The 24,234-nt window shown below is 40.2% G+C and overlaps 1 protein-coding gene across 1 annotated transcript; it reads right to left on the bottom strand.

The window, feature by feature from the left end:
• Positions 1-463: 463 nt before the first annotated feature.
• On the bottom strand, positions 464-24,204 carry LOC123755874 (TBC1 domain family member 19). Its single transcript, XM_045738798.2, has 15 exons — positions 24,171-24,204; positions 21,640-21,763; positions 19,544-19,741; positions 18,539-18,677; positions 17,689-17,776; positions 15,220-15,280; positions 13,672-13,792; positions 12,093-12,205; positions 10,007-10,081; positions 9,312-9,374; positions 7,270-7,432; positions 5,349-5,458; positions 4,157-4,248; positions 3,426-3,612; positions 464-1,845 (listed from the first exon to the last, which is right to left on the bottom strand). The coding sequence occupies exons 2-15, from the start codon at positions 21,742-21,744 to the stop codon at positions 1,756-1,758; spliced, it is 1,605 nt and encodes a 534-aa protein (XP_045594754.1). The 5' UTR covers positions 21,745-21,763; positions 24,171-24,204; the 3' UTR covers positions 464-1,755.
• Positions 24,205-24,234: the final 30 nt, after the last annotated feature.

The raw sequence follows: 24,234 nt of genomic DNA, 5'->3' as shown, positions 1-24,234 counted from the left end.
TGTCACACAGGACAGAGGGTCAAACACAAGACAATAGGTCTAAACAGTAGGCTAAAGCACATATATATCATGGATTACAATGATAGTACATTGTATGATGGGTTACAATCAACGTTTACTGGTAGATGAGAGTGGCCGAGATGTTACCAGTAGCGTCCCACGGGGGTGAGTACTGAGCTAATCCTGTTCCTAATGTATGCTGACGATGAAAGACTGCATGAAACTACAAAATGAATCTATGGTCCCTCAAGTGGCTACTTGAATTTAACTCTATCAAGTGCAAATTAAATGGGATTGGGATAACAGAACGCCAAACACGGTGTTACGTGAGAGATGAAATCCTCCTAGAATCGGATAGGGAGAAAGCTGGTGTTGATATCATGCCGAACCTGTCACCAGAAGCCCATATTTAAAGAAAAACTTCAACTGCATACGGAAGGTTGGTTAATAAAACGAGCTCATATTATGATTTTGAACAGAGGTCGTTCAAGGTCTTGTATATTGTTTATGTCAAATTCTAGAATATGCGACCCAAACGTGGAGTCCTTATCTCGTTTGACAAAACGAGGCTTTAGAATGTTCAGAGGTATGCCACTAGACTAGTCCCAGGGCTAAGAGGAATGAGCTACGAGGAAACACTACAAATGTGTCGCCTCGTGTCACTGGCAGATCAATAGTAATAATGAAGAAACACATTTACGGTAGTTTTAGTGGTGTGATGACCCACGATACCTATAATGTCATCTAATATATATCCCAAAGGTTATTACAAATATATGTGATAATAGAAAACTTTAATTTTTATATTTATTGAATTATTGATGATACTCGGCACATACATATAAAAGATAACTAAGATATAATAATTATTATTGTTCATTTCCCTTACTACTATAGCTATAGGTCATACACCATGCATTATCAACCTGTTTGGCCTGACAATCCCAAGATTTCAGCACTCTCACAGGGGATAAATTTATCTAGGAGTATACCCCTGCTCCTCAGTGTATGTATACCCACTAAGTTTACTTTAGTTCTCGACCATGTTCAGGCCTATAGTTTACTTGCTGGTTAGTAACTATATGCACTTGTGGTGGCCTTAATAACCCTCCGGAGGTTCATAGGACTTACGATTAACCCGAGCTTACACACCTGCAAGCGTTGAACCTAATCCCTCCCCTTCCCCCCATCAGATTAAATCAATCGTCAGCCTAATCCCAGCGATACAATGATGATTCCATAATAGCAGATAAATATTTTTATGGTAGAGAAAGAAATACAATTTTTCTAGCTTGCTAGTCTCTATTATACTAGGAAATATTTAAGAAAATACAAATGATTAGTAAAGTTGTCCCGTAACCAACTCGTCCAGTGTTATAAATAAGCCTTACGGCGTTCATATGTGAAAAAATATACAGCGGTAAATCTCTTTATGTAACAAACAATTATATAAGACGATTTTCTGAGCAATTTCTCACTAATTAGTCATGCTATTCTACATGCTAGTTTGGTATTGAGCTTGAGGCCTCTTAGCCTGATCTGGAGGGTTATTAAGTTATTACCATAGCCTACTGACCAAGCAGCAAAATATACTTTAGTCTTGAATATACTCCAGGACGAAGGTAAAATCTCAGAGATGTAGGTGTACACTAGACCAATGCAGGTGCAATGCAATACACCAAGATGCAGGTGTATACACCAGTCTGTGTATTTATCCGTCCGCGGCCGAGGCGTCAAATGGCGGAGCGAGGCACATCATGGATCTCTTTCCCGGCCCCTGTCGGCGGCGAGGGCGAGCTTGAGGAGAGGAATGACCCGAATGGCAGTAATATCCGCCAGCACCGCCTGCACAAGGGGAGATACGCCCAGTCAGTACAAGGATTTACGATGCATTTAGGTGTGCATTTGAGAGAGCTGTAACTCTTTATCTAGATCACGGTGGTTTTGTCGGTGTTTCTAAACTCTTTTTTACAAGCTCCAAGGTCATCCATAACTGAAGGCTGTTATGGACGATCTTGTTACACTATAGAGCTCGTTAACTGAGATTAGTAAATACCAACAAAGCCGTCATACTCGAGGTAAGTCGTACAGATGTTGTAATTGAACGCGTAAATGTTTTGTGAATCCTGGAACAAGTCTGAGGTCTTATTTACAACCAATATCACACATATTACTTGATTATTATCGCAGACCAGATATATATAATTATCAAATATATCTAAAAATATCATTTTGGATTAATGTTCAAGTTCAAGTATGTTTATTGAGACAATAAGATACCTCTCAAAATTATAGAAAGAAATAGCCTATGCTAATCTATCATTTTGAGATCATGAAAGAAAATCAAGAAAAGAGATCAACAAAGAAAGAAATAGCCTATGCTAATCTTTCTTTGGATTAATGTTAAATCAATTTATTAAACGTTAACACTAATTATGTATAACTAAAAAAGAATATTAAATTATTATCATTATTCAGTTTGTTTACTTACTGCGCGTTATTGGTAATTGAAATATGCCACTGTCGTTATACATGATTTAAACAGTTCTCCTATTTAAATGAACTATATTATTTTCCACAGCAAAATGAGCACAGAATGTGTGTAAGAAGTATCCCTAATTAAAAACGTTATAGGTTCATATTCATGGAAAACTGAGTCATGAGTGAAATTATTTACTCAAGCTGAACCTGTCACGAGCGTTACAATGCAGACTCAAGCTGTCAAGGGCACTACAATTAAGGTTGAAGCTGTCAAGAGCGTTGAAACTGTCAAGAGCAATGTAGACTACACTGTCAAGAAAGTATAATGCAGGTTGAAGTTGTCAAAGATGTTAAAATGTAATCTGAAGTTGTCTAGCCTCGCTATGTAGCTAGCTGAAGCTGTTGCGTTTCTTACGATACAGGCTGTCAAGAAAGTTATAATAAAGATTACAGATGTTTAGAGTGTGGTACTGCAAGCTGATGCTACCTAGGGTGTTATAATGCAAGCTGAAGCTGTCTAGGGTGTTGAAATGCAAGTTGAAGCTATCAAGGACGAAACAGTGTAGATATAAACTGTGATGAGTGTTATAATACATTACTGAATCAGTCAGTACACATGTTTAAAAGAATTCTCCGTGAATGTTTGGCACACCCAGTGACGTATCATTGCTGTGATTGACTCGAGGATTGACTCAGGGAAGTAAGTCACTTGGTAATATGCAGATGATGAGTCACAGTAACGTGGCTGAAATATGTTGACCAGACCACACACTAGAAAATGAAGGGACGACGACGTTTCGGTCCGTCCTGGACCATTCTCAAGTCGACAATCGACTTGAGAATGGTTCAAGACGGACCAAAACGTCGTCGTCCCTTCATTTTCTAGTGTGTGGTCTGGTCATCACTTAGTAATATTTTTTTTCCTGAGACGGGTGATACAATACCTCAGCGGCCTGCTGCGAGGTGACGTCCATGAGGTTCTCCCGACGGAAACTGACGATGGCGAGGGCGAGGATAGGCAGGACCTCGACGGACTCCCAAGCCAACACCACGTCCCACAAGTGGAACAGCTGGTCAGGGATCAGGTACCCGCTAAATCCGCGTACCATCCACTTGAACACTATAGGAAGCCTAAGGACGAGAGCTTCGTTAAAATGGTCTCTGGCAGTAACGTCGAATTTGATTGATTGATTTTACATTGATACAACTGTGTTGTATTAGGACGTCCTTCGCTGGTAGTAACCTGTGCATGATTTATTGCTTTATTTTGCAGTATTGGGGCGTTCTTGGCTGTTTGTAATGGCTGTATTCGTGTCTGATTTATTTATTCATTTGGCTTTAAATTTTGCTTTTTCAAAACCTTCAAAGTCGTACCATGATGATTTGGGATCGTTAATTTGACATCTAACTTAGTAGTACAATGACAACTCTGAACGCTCTAGGAAATCAGATAATGGTATCAATACAACTTGATTACAAAGTTCTCAAAAGCTCGGTTGTAACGTTTGGGATATTTTATTAAGATGAATGGAAGGGTTATATATGAACATTATATTTTAGGTGCACATAAGAGGAGTATATTTGAGTCAGTGTGAGCTGGACATGAGGGTGTCAGTGTGAGTGCGAATATATGAGTGTGTATGAAGGGGAACAGCAAAAAGTGTTACCAACTCACAGTTGTATGGTCATCGCGGCGCAGTGTTGCCAGAGGCGCGTCTCACAACTCTGCAACAGCAACTCAAACTGGAGCGCCAAAGCTGCCGCTCCCTGCACCATAAAGAGAAAGCATCACTCCATCAGAAGCAAATTATCTAACACGCATTAACTCTTAAATACAGAATTAAATAACACTTTGAACCAATCAACTGAACAGGAGAGCCTCTCCTTATACATTCTTATTGGGGGTTATTATTGTTACAGACGTCTGCTCGTCTTTGTTGCAAGAAATCATACACTCAACTTAATTTTTCCTCGTCTCTGATGTGCGATTTAAGGCCTATTAAGCACGGGAACGTAATTAAAGCACCACAGGAGTTTACTGACTATTGCTTACTAAACATCCAGTAGTTCAAAACTAAAGTAAACTCAGTGTATACTCACCTAAAACCAGAATACAACTTTCTTATAAGTGTGGTTAGCAATGTATGTCTACCATAAAACGCTTATAAGCGTTCCAGCAGTCTAAGGGTTAAGAATAATATATCCATCATTTCATGATATCCTTCACTCATTGCCTCATAAATACATAATGAATGAATTAAATAATCATCGGAAATTTGTACCGCCTCAATGAATACTGTCGTGCATGCTAATAAGTCTTATAACACACTAGCAGAAGAATCCCAGTCAAAATACAGCAATAGAACAATGTGTGACTTGTGGATGCTATTATATAGCAACCCGTTCTCGCAAATTTAATAAGTCAATATTGACTTATTAAATATGTGCATAGGTGACATACTTAACATAATAGATACCCTTAAAAAGATTCATAGAAAACACCGACCTTACCTAACCTACTTAGTATGTTAAGATAAGCATCTTATTGCTTCGTAATTACAATTATTACCTAACCTATAATAGGTATAGGTTAAGTAATAATTGTAATTACGAAGCAATAAGATGCTTATCTTAAGATACTAACAAGGTTAGGTAAGGTCGGTGTTTTCTATGAATCTTTTTAAGGGTATCTATTATGTTTAGTATATCACCTATGCACGTAGTTAATAAGTCAATATTGACTTTACGAATTTGCGAGAACGGGTTGCATATAGAGCAAAATCTGACCTGACCAGAGAACCAGGAAGAAGAACCCCTGAAGAGTTGTTATAAAACCAGGAGGGTGGTGCTGAACCACCAGGACTGACCTGGGGGTGGCTGGTGACAATGTGGAGGCGGTACCAGTAGCGGCAGTACATCTCCCTGAAGGTGAAGTACAGGTGTACAGGGTCCTCGTACAGGCAGCTCAGAGGGGCAGCTGAACGACACCGAAACCTCTCTCTTAGATACCCTATGTTATAAATCTCTCTCGAACACACTCCAATATAATGCTCTGAGACACACTACAATATAATGCTCTGAGACACACTACAATATAATGCTCTGAGACACACTACAATATAATGCTCTAAGACACACTCCAATATAATGCTCTGAGACACACTACAATATAATGCTCTGAGACACACTCCAATATAATGATCTGAGACACACTCCAATATAATGCTCTGAGACACACTCCAATATAATGATCTGAGACACACTACAATATAATGCTCTGAGACACACTACAATATAATGCTCTGAGACACACTACAATATAATGCTCTGAGACACACTACAATATAATGCTCTGAGACACACTCCAATATAATGCTCTGAGACACACTACAATATAATGCTCTGAGACACACTACAATATAATGCTCTGAGACACACTCCAATAAAATGCTCTGAGACACACTACAATATAATGCTCTGAGACACACTACAATATAATGCTCTGAGACACACTCCAATATAATGCTCTGAGACACACTACAATATAATGCTCTGAGACACACTCCAATATAATGCTCTGAGACACACTACAATATAATGCTCTGAGACACACTACAATATAATGCTCTGAGACACACTACAATATAATGCTCTGAGACACACTACAATATAATGCTCTGAGACACACTACAATATAATGCTCTGAGACACACTACAATATAATGCTCTGAGACACACTACAATATAATGCTCTGAGACACACTACAATATAATGCTCTGAGACACACTACAATATAATGCTCTGAGACACACTACAATATAATGCTCTGAGACACACTACAATACAATGCTCTGAGACACACTACAATATAATGCTCTGAGACACACTACAATATAATGCTCTGAGACACACTACAATATAATGCTCTGAGACACACTACAATATAATGCTCTGAGACACACTACAATATAATGCTCTGAGACACACTACAATATAATGCTCTGAGACACACTACAATATAATGCTCTGAGACACACTACAATATAATGCTCTGAGACACACTACAATATAATGCTCTGAGACACACTACAATACAATGCTCTGAGACACACTACAATATAATGCTCTGAGACACACTACAATCAAAAAACACTGAGATAACACTAATTCCGTGCACACCAATAATACTAACGTACACACCAACAGGCAAAAACATATTACAAAATAAGAATCTTTTCAATCCATTGGAAACAAAAAAAAACAAAAACAAATATTTTGGTAAATATTTGTTAATATTAAAAAAGTAACATTAGAAATATTTCTAAATAATACCAATAATAATTTAATTTTCTCAATAATTAATTTGATATTTAAATTAACAGGAGGGTTAAATTAACGGTTAATTAAAATAATAGTGGGAGGAAGCTGTATTTTTTTTTTAAATTGTTTAGATAAACAGCTTCTGTTTATTGTAAGGTGAGTGTTTTAGATTGTTTTACTGGGAGTGCGATAGACTCAATGTACGTGGTAAGTGTGACGGGTTCACTGTACGTGGTGAGTGTGATGAGTTCACTGCACGTGGTCGGTGTGGTAGATTCACTGTACGTGGTGAGTGTGATGGGTTCACTGTACGTGGTCGGTGTGGTAGATTCACTGTACGTGGTGAGTGTGATGGGTTCACTGTACGTGGTCGGTGTGGTAGATTCACGTTACATGGCGAGTGTGGTGGACTCACGGTAAGTGGAGCGCCTGGTAGACTCGCAGTACATGTACAGTGGTAGACTCACCGTACATAGTAAACCCATGGAAGGGTATTACCCCACAGGGCGGGTAGGCTACCAGAGTATCCGGCGAGGGAGTGTTTCCCCGGGCCGCCGCCAGGGGAGGCGAGGCGCTGCTGTGCTCGAAGTGGCTCAACACTTCTGTGTCTCTGAAGAAACACAACAACACCTGCAACGAATATACAATAACACCTGTAGTGTATATGCTTAAGCCGTACCGTATATGTTTAAGCCGAAGCTTATATGCTTAAGCTTATAAATAGTAGTAACTGTAGCAAGTAGGATATACATGGCAAGCAGTATGCATAGGAGAAACCATCAAACCCAAGAGTTTTCGTCTATTACGAAGCGTTCTGAAAGTTGGTTGTTCTCAAGCAGCATCAAAGCATTTGATGTTGTTCCTCACAAAATGTGTCCAACCATTTGGGCTAGACGGTGGAGCGACGGTCTCGCTTCATGCAAGTCGCCGTTCAATCCCCGACCGTCCTCAAGTGGTTGGACACCATTCCTCTCCTCCCGTCCCTTCCCAAATCCTTATCCTGACCCCTTCCAAGTGCTATATATAGTCGTAATGGCTTGGCGCTTTCCCCTCATAATTCTCTCCCTCACAAAATGTTGGCATATGAGATTGAGAAGCGAGCTAAGAAAACTGACAAGACACTGAACTGGATAATGGAGTACCTGACAGACAGCAAACAAGGGTCAGTCTGTGAGGTGACGAAAGGCTGAAATGTTATAGCAATTTGGATCTCTAATGAAACGTCATATTTCACTGCTGTTCCTATATAACCTTCGTCCGTGACCTACCGGAAGGGTGAATCCTCACACGTCAAGATTTATATTGGAAGAGAAGTTTATAAAAACAGTAAAACTGAGGAAGACTGTTGAATGTTTCAAGAAAACTTGAAACACTACAGGAGTAGGAAGATAAATGGCTGCAGGAGTTCAATCCCAGTAAGTGCAAGGCAATGGAAATAGAAAAATGAGACAAGAGACCCGAAGGAATCTGTCATAGTTGGATGGCAACTATACGAATAAAAAACAGATTTGGAAATTAATTTAATTTCAGAACTAACACCGGAAGCATACACAACTAGGATAATATTGGCAGCATGTGGAAGGTTGATAAACATGAGAAATGTTTAAAAACTTAAGTCATACATTAGTATGGGATCGATCGAAGCAATAAACTTTACCAACGTCAAGACCAATATTAGGATACGCACAGCCGGCATCGTGTACACTTCTAATCATGCACAAAATTGAACTTGAAAAGTTCAGAGGTTTTACTAAATTTTACACCTTTAGAATATAGACAATCCAGAACGAATATGATCACAACATAAAAGGGGGGATGACAAGGTGGACATTGAGAGCCCCTTTCAATTTTCAATTAAAAGAAAATAGGATAAGAGTACATCATGAAAAGTTGAAAATGCGAATTTATCTGAAGTCCACCATCTCCCTAGTGGCCTTCACGGGGACAGGAAGCCGACAAATTGCCAAAGGTCCTTCAGTATTTTTCCATCTGGATTTTGAACTGAAGTAATGTCTTGACATTTACGGCTTCACCCGATAGGCTATTCCATCGGCTTATAGCCTTGTGGGTATAAAAAAAAAGTACCTCCTTTGCCTTGTCCTACATTGTGGCTTGTTGAGCCTGAAGGTTCTATATAATTACATTTGACGTTTCAAAGAAATGGTCTGGCTTAATATCCACAACCCTGTTAAGTATTTTAAATGTCTCGATGAAATCAGCCCTTTCATGTCTGGTTTGTAGTGTTGTTAGAACTGTGGCCCTCAGGCGTACCTGGTATGAGAGATGACTACAGGTTTCTGAAGCTTAAGTCCTCAGACGGGCAATATTGGGGACTGAAACCAAAGAAACTCCAAATGTCAGCTTAGTATTTGTGTATAACCCAACCCCCCACACATGCAAAAGAAATGAAACCGACGACGTTTCAGTTTGTCCTGGACTTTATCAAGTCAGGACGGACTGCAACGTCGTCTCTTTCGTTCCACAACGTTATTGTGACTTATTCTCTTACCTGAAATAATATGTCTTCAAACACAAAGTACTGGTCGTCATTAGAAGCTGTCAGCTGGATGTCCTGCAAGAGGAATTAATTAGTACATAGTAACGTGAGATCAAAGTGAAGGCACACTGACTCATGTGAGGCCATTTTGTACTTATACCCGACTAAATAGATACATATATACGTCTAACCTCCGCTTAGAACAATCCAGAGACCCAGATGTCTAATGTTGTCAATCCGCTAAGTTGTCCCATAAATCAACACCATAATTTTTAAATCTGGAGTATGGTGCTTTGCTGTCATCATGGTAAACATCACGCTCAAGGATACAGCAACACTCATCATTCAAGGTTACATCAACAATCATTCATCAAGGATACGCTCATCACGCTCAAGAATACAGCAACACATGAAGATTTAGTGGCTGGAGAATTACATTTGGATCCGATATTTAATGGAACATATTGTGGAGGTGGCAAACTGAGGAGGAAGGTGCCAAACGGAATGTGAAGAAGAATGTTGAGCAAACTGAGTGGAGTGTGTGTGTGTGTGTGTGTGTGTGTGTGTGTGTGTGTGTGTGTGTGTGTGTGTGTGTGTGTGTGTGTGTGTGTGTGTGTGTGTGTGTGTGTGTGTGTAAAGGAGAGACATACTGTAGAGGAGCGACACAATGGGGAAGAGACATACAGTGTGTGGAGGATCCATCTTACCTTCATAATAAGTTTATCCACCAGCAGCTCGTGTTGCAGGACCGTCTGCACCAGCTCCTCGAAGTACTTGTAGTGCTAAAGACAATATTAATGTTTTGAAGAAAGATTGTTCTATATATGTGGATATTACTGCCATGTTGTCTAAACATGAGGCTATTTCTGACACTGTCATATATGTGGGATTAATACATCCAGACGTACAGATCAACTTGTATATGGGGGATACTACTGACAGATTGACATATATTAAACTACTATGGGGTACCCGGCGGTGCCCGGGTCTCTCTCTCCCCTTCAACACACACACCTAACAAGCACACGTACCTACCCGAGCTCTAATTATAAAAAAATGAGATGATATACATTACATGAAAAGCTGCCGAGACATTTAAACAGAGTGCAGGCGATGAGTCACAATAACGTGGCTGAAGTATGTTGACCAGACCACACACTAGAAATTGAAGGGACGACGACGTTTCGGTCCGTCCTGGACCATTCTCAAGTCGATTGTGATGAGGACAGGTAGGGACAGGCATTAAATTTTCCTCCAAAATAATCTTTCCTGCCTCTACTCTACACAGACGCCGTCTTGTAGAATCGGCTCTTATTAACAATGTACCCAACATGAACTTGAGTCCTGGCTTTGTTGCTGTGGACTCTTCCCTTTCACAGTATATACTCAAATGCTCTAATCTTTCTAACAAACGTGACTTAACATAAGCTTTCCCCCTTCCATTTCTTTCTTTCTCTTTCCCTTTCTTTCTCTCTTCTCCCTTTTTCTGTTCATTGTCTTCTACGCTCCCTTGCTATCCTCTTCTTATTCCTATTACTATCTCCTTCGGTGGTTATAATAGGAGCTGCCTCGTATGGGCCAATAGGCCTGCTGTAGTTCTCATTACTACTATCCCATACACCTGACTTTCCTCCTCAGCTCTCTCTTGCCTATTTAATGCCTGTCCCTACCTGTCCTCATCACAATCGACTTGAGAATGGTCCAAGACGGACCGAAACGTCGTCGTCCCTTCAATTTCTAGTGTGTGGTCTGGTCAACATTTAAACAGAGTAGTCTTCAATATGAAGTGCAAAGTTAATATAGCTGTATAGCGCAGCATTTAGGCTTATTGTTTTACCAATCATAATTCGTGGGTTACCAAGATAGTTTGGTACAGTGTACCATTAAGGCCTTGGGGGGGAGGTGTTACCGCTGCTCATTGGTAGCTTTTCATAATGTGTCAAAATTATAGTGACAAGAATTATACCGATGCAAACACAATAATTATACTATATAATGGTTATAATAACAAGAAAATACACCTTCTCAAGAAGACTTCTCTCTACCTTATTCACTCACTATTATCCATTCGTTCAATATGGCCAAAGCATCTCGGTAAACTGTCTTCAATCTCATGATTTACAAACTTTTATACGCAACATTTTCTGTGACATTTACATTCCTTATTCTTTGTCCCCCAAACACTACCCATGCATCTCACACTGTCTATCCCTACATATAAACGTGTTGGAACCGTAGGTGTCCGTGCTATAAACGCGCCTTACATCCGTACAAAAGGATAGGCTGTTGTATATCAACCCAACCCGTCCACCTAAAAGAGCGTCGCATTTTGACGTATACTCTACCTAAGGTCAAACATTGTCGTACTAGAAAATGGAAGCGGCTCGCGAAATTGACATACTGTCCCTTTTTTTGTTTTGGGTCCTCTGGTAGGTTAGAATAAGGGGCACTTTTGTACGACAGTTTCGTGACGTTGGAAAACAGTAGGAGGACGGACTGCTATCTATCATATTCTCCGAAATAAATGTTGCCAATTATGATAGCACCTTCTTAATGATAATTAACGGAAATAGGGTACACTGTAATGTCATAACACCAGCAAAAAATGACATGACGGGGGGCTGCAGGGGGAGACTAAACACCTGACGTGCTGGGTACAGAGAGCGATGCTCTGAGAGACTGACTCACCGCTCCTGTGCCAGGTAAGTCCACTACGGGCTCACCATAGCACGTGATTCTTGGAACTTGTTCCGAGTAGCTGAATCTATAACAACAACGACATGAGAGACTGACCTTGTCTGTGATCTCCAGGCCCAGCACCTGGTGCCACAGGATGCCACGGAGGCTCGGCGGACACCCAGTCTTGCACAGCTCCCGGCTCAGTGGACCGTGGTTCCTCTCCACCACTGAAATGTACACACGAATACACAAGAGTCCATACACAACTGTGTCTGTTCTCTCTCTCTCTCTCTCTCTCTCTCTCTCTCTCTCTCTCTCTCTCTCTCTCTCTCTCTCTCTCTCTCTCTCTCTCTCTCTCTCTCTCTCTCTCTCTCTCTCTTTGTATCTCTCCCCTTCTCTCTCTCTCTGTATCTCCCCCCCTCTCTCTCTGTCTCTCTCTCCCCCTCTCTTTCTCTCTCTATCTCTCTCTCTGTCTTTCTCTATATTTCTCTTCCTATCTCTCTCTCTCTCTCTCTCTTTCTCATATACATATATATATATATATATATATATATATATATATATATATATATATATATATATATATATATATATATATATATATGTATATATATGTATATATATATATATATATATATATATATATATATATATATATATATATATATATATATATATATATATATCCCTGTATTAAACTGTTCCACGCTCTCAGGTATCCCTAACCCTTTAGAGTGACGAGGGAAAAGAATGACCTAATATGAACATCATACAAAAGAGAGGGGGGCAGGTAATTATGGATATGAACACACAAAGGATAATTCACTGGGAGTTATTCCATTCTAATAGCCAGCTATTAGAATGGAAAAAGAATAATAACAGTACTGGCATTAAGGAATAAAGATAAGTGAAATAGGAAGAGTGAAGAACAAAGACTATAGCTTCAGTGAAAAGTATAATGACATTGGATGCAGATGACATGAAAATAATTGAAATAATAGAGATATATTTAGGTTAGAAAGGAGGGGTCCAAGAGCTAAAGCTCGATCCTGCAAGCAGAAATAGGTGAACATACATACACACACACACATACAAATATATACAGGAACCCACATACACATACACACACAGAGGTAGACATAAATACACACATGTACACTCACAGGAACTCATCAGACTGTCATGTCATATACTGTGGTGCAGTGTATCACGTAGTTAACCAACTCCAATTCGAAAAAAATCTGCTTAAAATTTAACATTCTTAAGAGTATTTTTATTATTAAAATTTAAATTCTAAAAATAGGAAACTTAACAAAATTGAAATTATAAAAATAGGAAATTAAATTATATTTTTTTATTAAAAATTAAGAAATTTAATTGTAGAAATATTACTGATAGAGATTTTTATTTTATTTATATTGTTTATTTTTTAAAAAGTTTAAAACATTTCAAGTTACTGTATCATGTAGCTCAAGTTTACTTATTTCATTGATAATATTAATCAGCTATACAATGGAAAATCTAAGAATATTTGTCTTTAAGTGGTAAGAATAACACAAACCTAAACTCACCATAAACTAATTACCAGTCAAAATACAACTAATTTACTTTTAAGAGTACTGTATAAGATTTTATGTGATACTTTTGATTGTTAAATGGTCAATGAAAAGAAGATTAAGCTGCAGACGCCCACCTTTCTGTCCTATAATGAGTCTCTCTGCTGCCAGCGACAGGTTAGGCTTGTATTCTCCAGCAACAGCTTCGTCCAGTCCAGTGTGTTTACAACAGCACGCCAGCTCCCCGTACACCTCCACCTGCACCACCAACACCGCTCTCTTAGCCTCTACACTGTCTTGTTGGTGTACAGGTGCTTACATTAGCCCATGTACACTATCGCCTAAATCGCCAATGCCACTGTAACAGTCACATCTGCCCCCCGTAGAATATACCATCTACACCACAGACATCACTCTCACACCAGCTCCCCGGTAATCTTATAATTCAAACAGTAAGTATCAGTAACTAGCAGAACCAATCACGCCATCTAATGAATAAAAGAAAAACAAAGAATTAAATCTGAATATTTTCGGCAAGAAGGCGAGCAACGGCATGCAGGCTGTTGTTGCAAATGGGATTAGAAGGATGGAGGATTGACCACAGATTCGGGTCAACCGTGCATAGATCCTCTTTTTGGTTACTGGTTATTGACCAGAGCAATGCAAGTAGCGTAGGTGAATGATGCAGTCTAGTCGTTGACTAGACTGCATCATACGCCTGAGGATCTGTCGACGGGGCAGGCCAAGAGCGACACGTCATTGACACTTCTTGCAGGAACTTGTCTAAATTGTTTCTTGGAACACTTCCTCTTTTTTGTTCCGTGTATGTGATCTATGGATTTTGGACCATGATTCACAAAGCCCTTACTTCAGGGGTGGGGGAACCTTTTGTCATACGAAGGGTATACTTAGCGAAGATTTCATAAGGCCGCATCAGGGATGGGGGGGGGGAACCTTTTATCATACGGTTATCTTGAGATGATTTCAGGGCTTAGCGTCTCCGCGACCAGGACTCCTTTTTGTTACACCCAGGAAGCAGCACGTAGCAGCTGTCTAACTCCCAGGTACTTATTTATTGCTAGGTGAACAGGAGCATCAGGGGTGAAAGAAACTGCCCATTTGTTTCTGCCTCCGCCGGGGATCGAACCCGGAATCTTAGGACTACGAATCCCGAGCGCTGACCACTCAGCCGTGAGGCTCCCCTACGAAGGGCATACTTGGCGAAGATTTCATATGACCGCATCACTCGGAGTAGGACAGCAATATGCTGTAGAAGATGGTTTTATATTAGTGGCTTATAATTAAAACCTTAGAAAAACTTACGAATTTTAAAGTATTATAGAAAAAGGAGAAGAAAAATATAAATATTTTCTAACTCGAAGAGTACTTTTTGTTTTGTATGCTATTTTTATAATTAGTGATAAAAGCAAAAATGAAAAATAATATACAAGGAGATATAAAACTATATTTTTAAGAAAAAACTATTTCTGTACAAAATTTGGACTTCTATAAGTTGGCTGCACTTATAATGCCCAGAAGGCCACAGGTTCCACACTCCTACCCTCACTTACCAAGTCCCCTGCCCCACCGTGCCCTTGGTGACAAAAAGTCCCTTATTCACCTCAATCTCTCACAAATCTACCACACACACCAAGCTCCCTGACTTTCTAAGTTCTCTGACTCACCAAGCCTTTGATGTCGTTGACTTTGAGAGGCAGCTGGATACACCCCCAAAGGTTTTCCTCTCTATTGGTGAAAGAATGAATTAAATGCATTAAAACTTCTAATATGTTTTGAAGGCAAACTATAGCCTTAGTAATATATATTTGATTATAATGAAGGTCATTTGCCAGCATTATGAATTGTTTTATAAATATAACCAATACCATGATGTGTCTTGGCTAAGATCATAACAAACCTGATTGATGTGTCTTTTTTGGAGACACTGGAGAAAATCGAAATAGTTTTTTTTACGCATTATCACTCGGAAAGAAGCAGCTGTGTCTAAATTTAGTTAACATAGTCTCTATATTCCCAAGGGCACTGTATCATATGACCTAACGAATGATGCGGTTTTACGTATGACCTCGCGAATGATAAAGTTTTATACGTGATCTCATGAAAGATGCAGCTTTACATGTGACCCCCACGAATGACGTATAATTTGCCAACAAACCAAGGCATCGGAAAAAGAACATGATTATTCCAAAGTCACTGATGGTGGTTTTTTTTTATTTGTTTTTTTTTTAATTTAGGTATATATACAAGAGTTCTTACATTCTTGTACGGCCACTAGTACGCGTAGAGTTTCGGGCAAGTCCTTAATCCTATGTTCCCTGGAATACGACCCCGCGAAAAATCGTTTAAAAATCCAAGTACCCATTTTACTGATGAGTTAAACAGAGGCTACAGTTAAGGATTTGCTCCCAGTAAATCATCCAGGATACGAACCCAGGACAAAGCGCTCGTGAAACGCCACGGGGAAGCGTCTTATCCACTACACCACGTGTTATGTCAGAAGTCTATAGGCTGTAAAAATTGCGAAAGTAAAATAGACAATATGAACTGGAATTGCATATCCACTGAATGAACGAGAATTTAGTTTATGTTTTAAATCCAAGCCATGAAAATAGGCTGTCAGAAGCGGATTTACCACACTGGAAGAATTCATAGCGGAACAACACACAATATGTGATCAAAAACACCATTAAATACATGGGTCTGTGTGTGGTGAAAGGCACGATTTTGACCAGAAATATCTGTTCAACTACTTTATACACACCATTATTTTCAGTTATTTATATAAAGCCCTGCGATTGGTTGAAATTAATATATATAATTGCCTGGTCCAGGAAGCCTCGAGAAAAAAAGGAAGCCTGGTCGAGGACCGGGCCGCAGGGTTGCTAAGCACCGAAATCATCTCAAGATAACCTCAAGATATGGTGGATTGAATCAACATCAGAAGCCCGAGACTGTTCAACACGCTTCCACTACACATAAGGAGCATAACTGACCGACTCCTCACAGTATTCAAGAGAGAACTGGATAAGCACCTCCAAAGGATACCTGATCAACCAGGCTGTGACTCATACGTCAGGCTGTGAGCAGCCGCGTCCAACAGCCTGGTTGACCAGTCCAGCAACGAGGAGGCCTGGTTGAGGACCGGGCCGCGGAGACACTAAGCCCGAAATTATCGCAAGGTAACCACAAGGTAACCGCAAGGTAACCACAAGGTAACCGCAAGGTAATCACACGGTAACCTCAATGTAACTGCAAGGTAACCGCAATGTAACCACAAGGTAACCGCAATGTAACCACAATGTAACCACAAGGTAACCACAAGGTAACCACAAGGTAACCGCAAGGTAACCACAAGGTAACCGCAAGGTAATCACAAGGTAACCACAAGGTATGGTGTAACAAGGTTGTAACAAGCTCTGCCAGTGATCAAGCCATCTGTTGGCTTCAAATACGAAATTTGCTTTTAATTAAAAAAAAAAAGCAAGAGCCTAAAGTGAAGAATATATATAGTGAATTATCCTCTGTTACTTTTAGAATATATAAAAATATATATAGCATATAGATATACTGTATATAAGTAATTAATTGATTCTGTGTCTATCCTGTTAGCAGCCTCAAACATGAGTGTTCCTTACCTGACCTTGATCACGTGATTTACTAACGTGACCTTGATTATGTGTTTTACTTATGTGACCCTGATCATGTGTTTTACTTAAATGACTTTGATCACGTGATTTACTTACATGGTCTTAATCATGTGTTTTACTTAAATAGCCTCGTTCCTAAATGTTACATACACGTTTTGGTTACTGATTAGGAATTTAATGGCCTGGGTCAGGATTCAACAAGTATTTATGCGTCCACTTACGACACCTGTACATCTGTTCTGGATCATGGCGATTACGTCTGTAGTTATTAAACATTTTACGAGCTAGACAACTTCGCAACCCAAGGTTAGTATGGCTATAAACAGCCTCCCAGCGCTTCGGAGCTCATAAATGTAAACAAAGCCGTCATGATTGACGAGAGATGAACCTATTTTGCAAGTGGACACTTAAATGTTTGATAAATCAAACGCTTAAGTGTCTCCTGCTGTCTTGACTTACGTGACTTGGTCCTGGAGGGTGACTTACATGGTCTCATCATAGTTTGGGTTGGTGAGAGTGGCGAGGACCTCCAGGAAGTCTTTTGGGGCGTAGACCGGCCGGATCATCGACAGGTCTCCTCGAGGTAAACACAGAGACATTGGATGGTGTTATTTGCATTTCCTGTTCCCTATTTTACATTTTAGTTTGCAGTTAATTATATGAGAAACAAAGGAGGAAGCATGCGTTTCAAATAGCTATTGGTAATAGACAGTGGGTGTACAGAGACTGTTACTATAAAGTGGATGAAATAAATTACCAAATTCATATATACGAAATGAAAGTGACGATGCTTCGGTCCATGTGGAACATTTATCAAGTTGATAAAGTGTCCAAGATGGATCGAAACGTCACTTTGGTCTCATTTCATATGTGTAGGTTAACAGAGAGTATGTTCTGGCAGTCGGGGACCAAACTAAGCTTAATCCAATGTGTTATATAGCAGTGGAGACCAAAATAAGCATAATACAATGCGTTATGTGAACGCCATCACGCTAGTTAAAGTCATGGCAGGATCTTCTTCCGTGAGTGAGTCACATACCTGAGATTTGTCGCAAATGTTAATGAATGATAACCAAAAGAATTATTTTAATCATTCGAGAAAAAATACAAAAAATTGGGGACGGTCACTCGAGGTTCGCATAATACTCGTTATCCATGCATTAACTAGAAAGGTGCAACCAATCTATACTTTGTTGTCTCCTACTGAGAGTAAAGATTGTCAGAAAACTAAGGAAGTAGTTATGAAGGTGCACGATTACTGCTTCCCTTCCACTCCTCCCTCCCCATATACATCCCTCCTCCCTCTGCCTCTCCCAGCTCCCTGCTAGCAGCTAACCGGACTCGTCGGTGGAGAGGTCGGCCCAGTGGTCAGCGAAGTCCTCCCTCTCCTGCTTGGTCCGTCGCCTGGCCAGAGGAACGCCCAGCTCGGCCGCCATGCTGTTGACACACTTCACCAGCCGTCGCTCCCACGAACTCTGGGATAACATAAGAAAACCAGTGTGCATTGTTCAGAACAGCTGGGTCACAACCCAATGGTCCCGGGTTCGATTACCGGTGGAGGATAGAGATGTTTGGGCGCGTTTCTTTTCACCTGATGCTTCTATTCACATAGCCGTAACAATTTCAATTTGTTTCATTATTATGCACCACATACCCATCCCGTGGGCGGTGGTGGAAAGAGTTACAGAGGCACATAATGGGTGAACCCCATAGTTCGTTTAGCTAAGCAAGTGACACTCGTTTGAAGCTAGTTACACAACTGTTTATGTTACATACACATGTACATATATATACATCCATATACACAAATACACATCAATAATCTTTTTATATCACAAGTGATTCAACAAGAGGTTCACAACAGTCACTATACAAGGCTCTGCCAGCAGACTAAGATTAAGGGTCTTGAAGGAAAAACGAATCAGACTAATCCTCATCTGCTACATAATATCGCACAGATGCATAGAGAAGCAAACTTGGCATCTGGCAGCTTCACATACTTCACAGATGGATCAGTAGACCAACAGGGGACAAGAAATCGGAGCTGCAGTTAAGGCAGGAAACTCTGAAAATAGTTGGAGACTCTCAAATGGGTGTTCAGCTTTACAAACAGAGATGCTAGCCATTCAAAAGGCTCTTGCTCTTGCTGAACACCGACAACATGCTAGACGAACAGACAACGAATGTAAGGAAAACGTGTCCAATGTCCTCGTTCTCCCAAGGTACTGAACCCAAGACCAATTGGTTATGAGCTGATTGCGCTAACAACTTCGCTACAGACACATTTAAAACATCCAAAACACTCTCATGCTCAATATAAACACGGGGATGATAGCCGTACCTGAGCCTTCCTGACGTAGGCGAGAGGTTCCTTGAGGACGTGCCTGGGGGTGTCCGGGTTGGCCAGGAGGGTGGGCTGGACGTGCATCAGGTGGTAGAGGGCGTTGCGGAGCCGGGTGTCCAGAGAGCTGCCCTGGGCCCACTCATAACACTCGCTGCCAAATCGTTCTGTGCTAAAGTTCTGCGTTGCCATCGTCGTCTGTAGAACGGAGAAACATGTCTACAAGAACATATATTTATATACTCAAGAAGTTAAACGTTCAGATATTTAATAATCGTCTTTTATAAATAGCGTCAATATTTCAACCAATTATCCAGAAATTATAGTACTTATGGCAACAATTGATCGAACGTACAAAAATGGACTATTGTATCCAAAAAAAGATGTATATTATTGGAATATAGCAATTATACAACCTAACTTAACTTTGTCCTAGGCCTAAATATGCAATCCTAAGCCAAATATACGCTATCTCAAACCTAATTTAATACATATATGCTATAGTAGGCCCAGGAAACTATAGGTTTTATTGCTGCTTTCTATGAATGAGAGGTTGCTATATCTATATATAGAAATCAGTTTTCATACATATCACAACTAGAGGGGGTACTCGGCGTTGCTCGGGTGACGGAAGCCACAGCTTCGCTGCACAGTCTTCATCACTGAAACCATTCACGTCACACGAACCATCATGACTGGTACCATCAACACTACACCATCATGACTGGTACCATCAACACTACACCATCACTGGTACCATCAACACTACACCATCACTGGTACCATCAACACTACACCATCACTGGTACCATCAACACTACACCATCACTGGTACCATCAACACTACACCATCACTGGTACCATCAACACTACACCATCACTGGTACCATCAACACTACACCATCACTGGTACCATCAACACTACACCATCACTGGTACCATCAACACTACACCATCACTGGTACCATCAACACTACACCATCACTGGTACCATTAACACTACACCATCACTGGTACCATCAACAAACACTACCCATGACGGCCAACACTGCAACCATCTTCACTACACACGATTTCACCAACTGATGATGAAGTGATGTGTAGTGATTTCACTAAACATCTCCCTACCCCGCCCAACTACTTGGGCTGGACTGTAGGGCGACAATCTCGCTTCATGCAGGTCGGCGTTCGATCCCCGATCGTTCAAGTGGTTGGGCACCATTCCTTCCTCCCCCCCCCCGTCCCTTCCCAAATCCTTATCCTGACCCCCTTCCAAGTGCTATATAGTTGTAATGGTTTGGCCCTTTCTCCTGATACTTCCCTTCCCATCTCCCTACCCTTCATCACCTTCCCTACCCTTCACCACTTGCCCTACCCTTTGCCATCTTCCTTACCCTTCATCACCTTCTCTACTCCTCACCATTATCCCTTCATCACTGTAACCCTCTTCAATACACATTGTCTTCACCAATAAATAAACTACATAAAACAAACTAACATTTAATCATATAAAAGAACATTATGCTTGGTGAAGATGGATTCTGGTAGTTAACGAGAGGGGAAATTTATATTACTTTTTATTTAATGTCATCGGGGCCGACCCTCTATGGCTATTCCTGAAACCCCACCACCATTCTGCCAAGGTTGGCGAGGCTATCCCCCCCCAAGGGTCTATAACCTCGAACAGATAGACAGACAAATAAACAGATATTCGTTATCTTTTATTGTTATAGATTGTTAAGTTACTAAGCTTTCTAAATGCATCTATCCACCATCGGTGTTAATTTCAAAGCTTATATTAAGTAAAGGAGTTTTTTGTCGCATTGTTTTCCTTGGTTAACCAATTTTAGGAGTTTATGAGCATTTTATCACAACATTAGAATAATTTAACAATTACTACTTGGTAATATAATTGTTTGATCAAGTTGATTTCGTGATAACTGTAATGTCAGTACAGTTACTTTTATTATTTGTTATTATATAATATATAATAACTGTTTATACTCCAAATCAAATCAAATTCTGCATTTGGTTTACGAACAGTACATTAAAGTCATAACCTGAAATGTTGAACACACGTGGAACATCTCTCTTACCTGAACATCAGCAAGAAAATCTGAGTAGAAGGGAGTGTTTTGGAGTTCTGATGCCAGCCTGTTGACGATGGCCGTGATGTTCGTACCCAGCTCATGGCGAAGCATCGTGTCCCATGTGGTATTCCTTCGGGGGGGGGGGGGGGGCAGGGTAGGGCGGAGAGTCAAAATTATCTGCTACCAGAAGCTATTGTGATTTGAATGAAAACAAAATTAGTTGCAGTTCTGACAGCTGATTGTTGTTATTCTTCCCGTGTCTCGGGTCTGCACAGTAATCTACTGCTACCTTACTCTAATAATAACTTAATAATCTACTACTTAGGGAGCCGGTGGCTGAGTGGACAGAACACTGGACGCATGATCCTGTGATCCCGGGCGCCGGCGAGAAACAATGGGCAGTTTCTTTCACCCTGACGCCACTGTTACCTAGCAGTAAATAGGTACCTGGGAGTTAGTCAGCTGACACGGGCTGCTTCCTGGGGTGGAAGCCTGGTCGAGGACCGGGCCGCGTGGACACTAAGCCCCGAAATCATCTCAAGATAACCTCAAGAAGATACCCTATTGTATGGGACGGATTACAGAGTATAGATCAAAAGCTAACTATGAATTCATCTAACATCTCCATCTCACCGGATGGTTATAGCCATACATCAGAAGAAAACACGAGATACGAGTCTAGTCACCTAGTCTTCACTAAACTCTGGATAAGATACAAGAATATCTTCCAATATTCGTGAGAGTGTACTGAAGTAGTTGCAGAACTCATAGTACCTCATACCATTTGGTCTGAGGTCATTGATAACAGTGCGACACATAACAACACAGATATATACAACAACACAGATATGGTGTTGGAGATAACAACACAGATATGGTGTTGGAGAGTGTACCCTAGCTGTCGTTAATATAGTTTACAATTGAATGTTCCATTTGGGGAGAAAACATTACCAGCAGCTACCTGTCATAGGTATCAATATCCCAAGTTCAATCATCATTCTATTATGCAGGAGGTACCGCACGTCTATGGGTCATCAAATAAGGTTAGCAGACTTCTAGATTTCATCACTGCTAGGCTTAGGCTCGGCTACAAGTACCTCTGGGAATTTGTAACAGCTGCCGATGTAGATTTGACTAAATGTAAACTCTGTCAGCAGAACTATTCGCATAATTTGCGTCATTATATAATGGAATGTGAAAAAATCGCGGAATTTAGAGATAACGCCATCAATAGTGTCCAAGAAATGTGTAAGTACTTCATTCATAATGATGTGCTGCCCGAAATCTTAGCGAAGTATCCAAAATTTGCTTACTGTAAGTAATGCATGCACATGACTGTAAAGCTGCCGCCCAGTTGGGTGGGTGTGGAGCAAGACTAGTAACTGTGTGACTCACCATAGATGTAAAGTGCCTTGTATAGTGACTGTTGTGTGCCTCTTGTTGAATCACTTGTGACACAAAAGATTATTGATGTGTGGGTGATTGAATATGTATGTGTATGTATATATGTATATGTACATGTATGCATGAGTATGAGTACATGTATATATAACATTAATAATTGTGTAACTAGCGTCAAAAGATTGTTATTTGCTTAGCTAAACGAACTAGAGGGTTCAGTTCCTGAACCGATTATGTGCCTCTGTAATCCTTTACACCACCTCCCACGGGATGGGTATGGGGTGCATAATAAAGAAAGAAATTGAATTGAATTCAAGTTCAAGTATGTTTATTAAGACAAGAAAAAATACATCTCAAAGGGAATAGTTTAGGCTATTTCTACTCCTGTTCAATATCCCAACCTAAATCTGACAATTACAATGTCACACTATACTGTCTAGTAGATGTTTTATGCCGCCCGTAAATATAGTTCTCGGTTCTAAACATATAACTCATTATATTTGTGCTTACAGCCCTTTGAGTGTTAGCGACCGCTTTTCTGTCATCCCTAATTTCCTGAAGTTTTGTGGTTTTTACAACAGAGATGGGGCCGTCTAATTACCTAAAGCTTCCTAGCATTACGTAAGTAATGAAGAACTATGATATATTTACTCACTGTAATATTGGTGCTGAATGTACAACATGAAAAAACATTCTTTTACTCTGAAATAATATAGTTTTATAACGAAATCAGGTCCATCTAATTACTCAAAGCCATTACATTGGTGCGTGGAGCGTTGACTTCCTGTGGCGTCACCTGCCACTTAAATTCGTCTAATTTCGTTATAAAATTATATTATTTCAGAGTAAAAATATGTTTTTTTCAGTTTGTACATTCAGCACCAACATTATAGTGAGCAAATATATCATAGTTCGTCATTACTTACGTAATGCTAGGAAGCTTTGGGTAATTAGACGGACCGACAGAGGGTGGCATACCTAGAGATTTAACTCAATTTCAGGCAGCTTAAGCTGCCTTGTCCATCTAAGTAAACACAGAAAAACAGTCATTCCATTGCAAAATTTGAATGGACTATTCCATGCAACTTTATGAAAACAGACTATACAAAATAAAAGACATTGTGATTAAGTCTCACCAGTGTGAAGCAGCGTCGTTTCCCCAGCCTAGGGTTGTTTACATCCGTCGCCTAGCAACCCAGA

This window comes from Procambarus clarkii, chromosome 43, assembly GCF_040958095.1.
Source record: "Procambarus clarkii isolate CNS0578487 chromosome 43, FALCON_Pclarkii_2.0, whole genome shotgun sequence".
NCBI classification, from domain to species: Eukaryota; Metazoa; Arthropoda; class Malacostraca; order Decapoda; family Cambaridae; genus Procambarus; species Procambarus clarkii.
Note: the sequence above shows the minus strand (reverse complement) of the source record. Positions and strands in the feature narration are given on the sequence as shown.

Bases quoted from the DNA above. Each gene is read 5' to 3' on its own strand.
- LOC123755874 (XM_045738798.2), bottom strand. From the start codon at position 21,744: ATGCTTCGCCATGAGCTGGGTACGAACATCACGGCCATCGTCAACAGG. The intron at 19,742-21,639 runs GTAAGAGAGATG...TCCGTTCTACAG, and splicing joins ATTTTCTTGCTGATGTTCAG to ACGACGATGGCAACGCAGAA. The intron at 18,678-19,543 runs GTACGGCTATCA...ATGTTATCCCAG, and splicing joins CCTACGTCAGGAAGGCTCAG to AGTTCGTGGGAGCGACGGCT.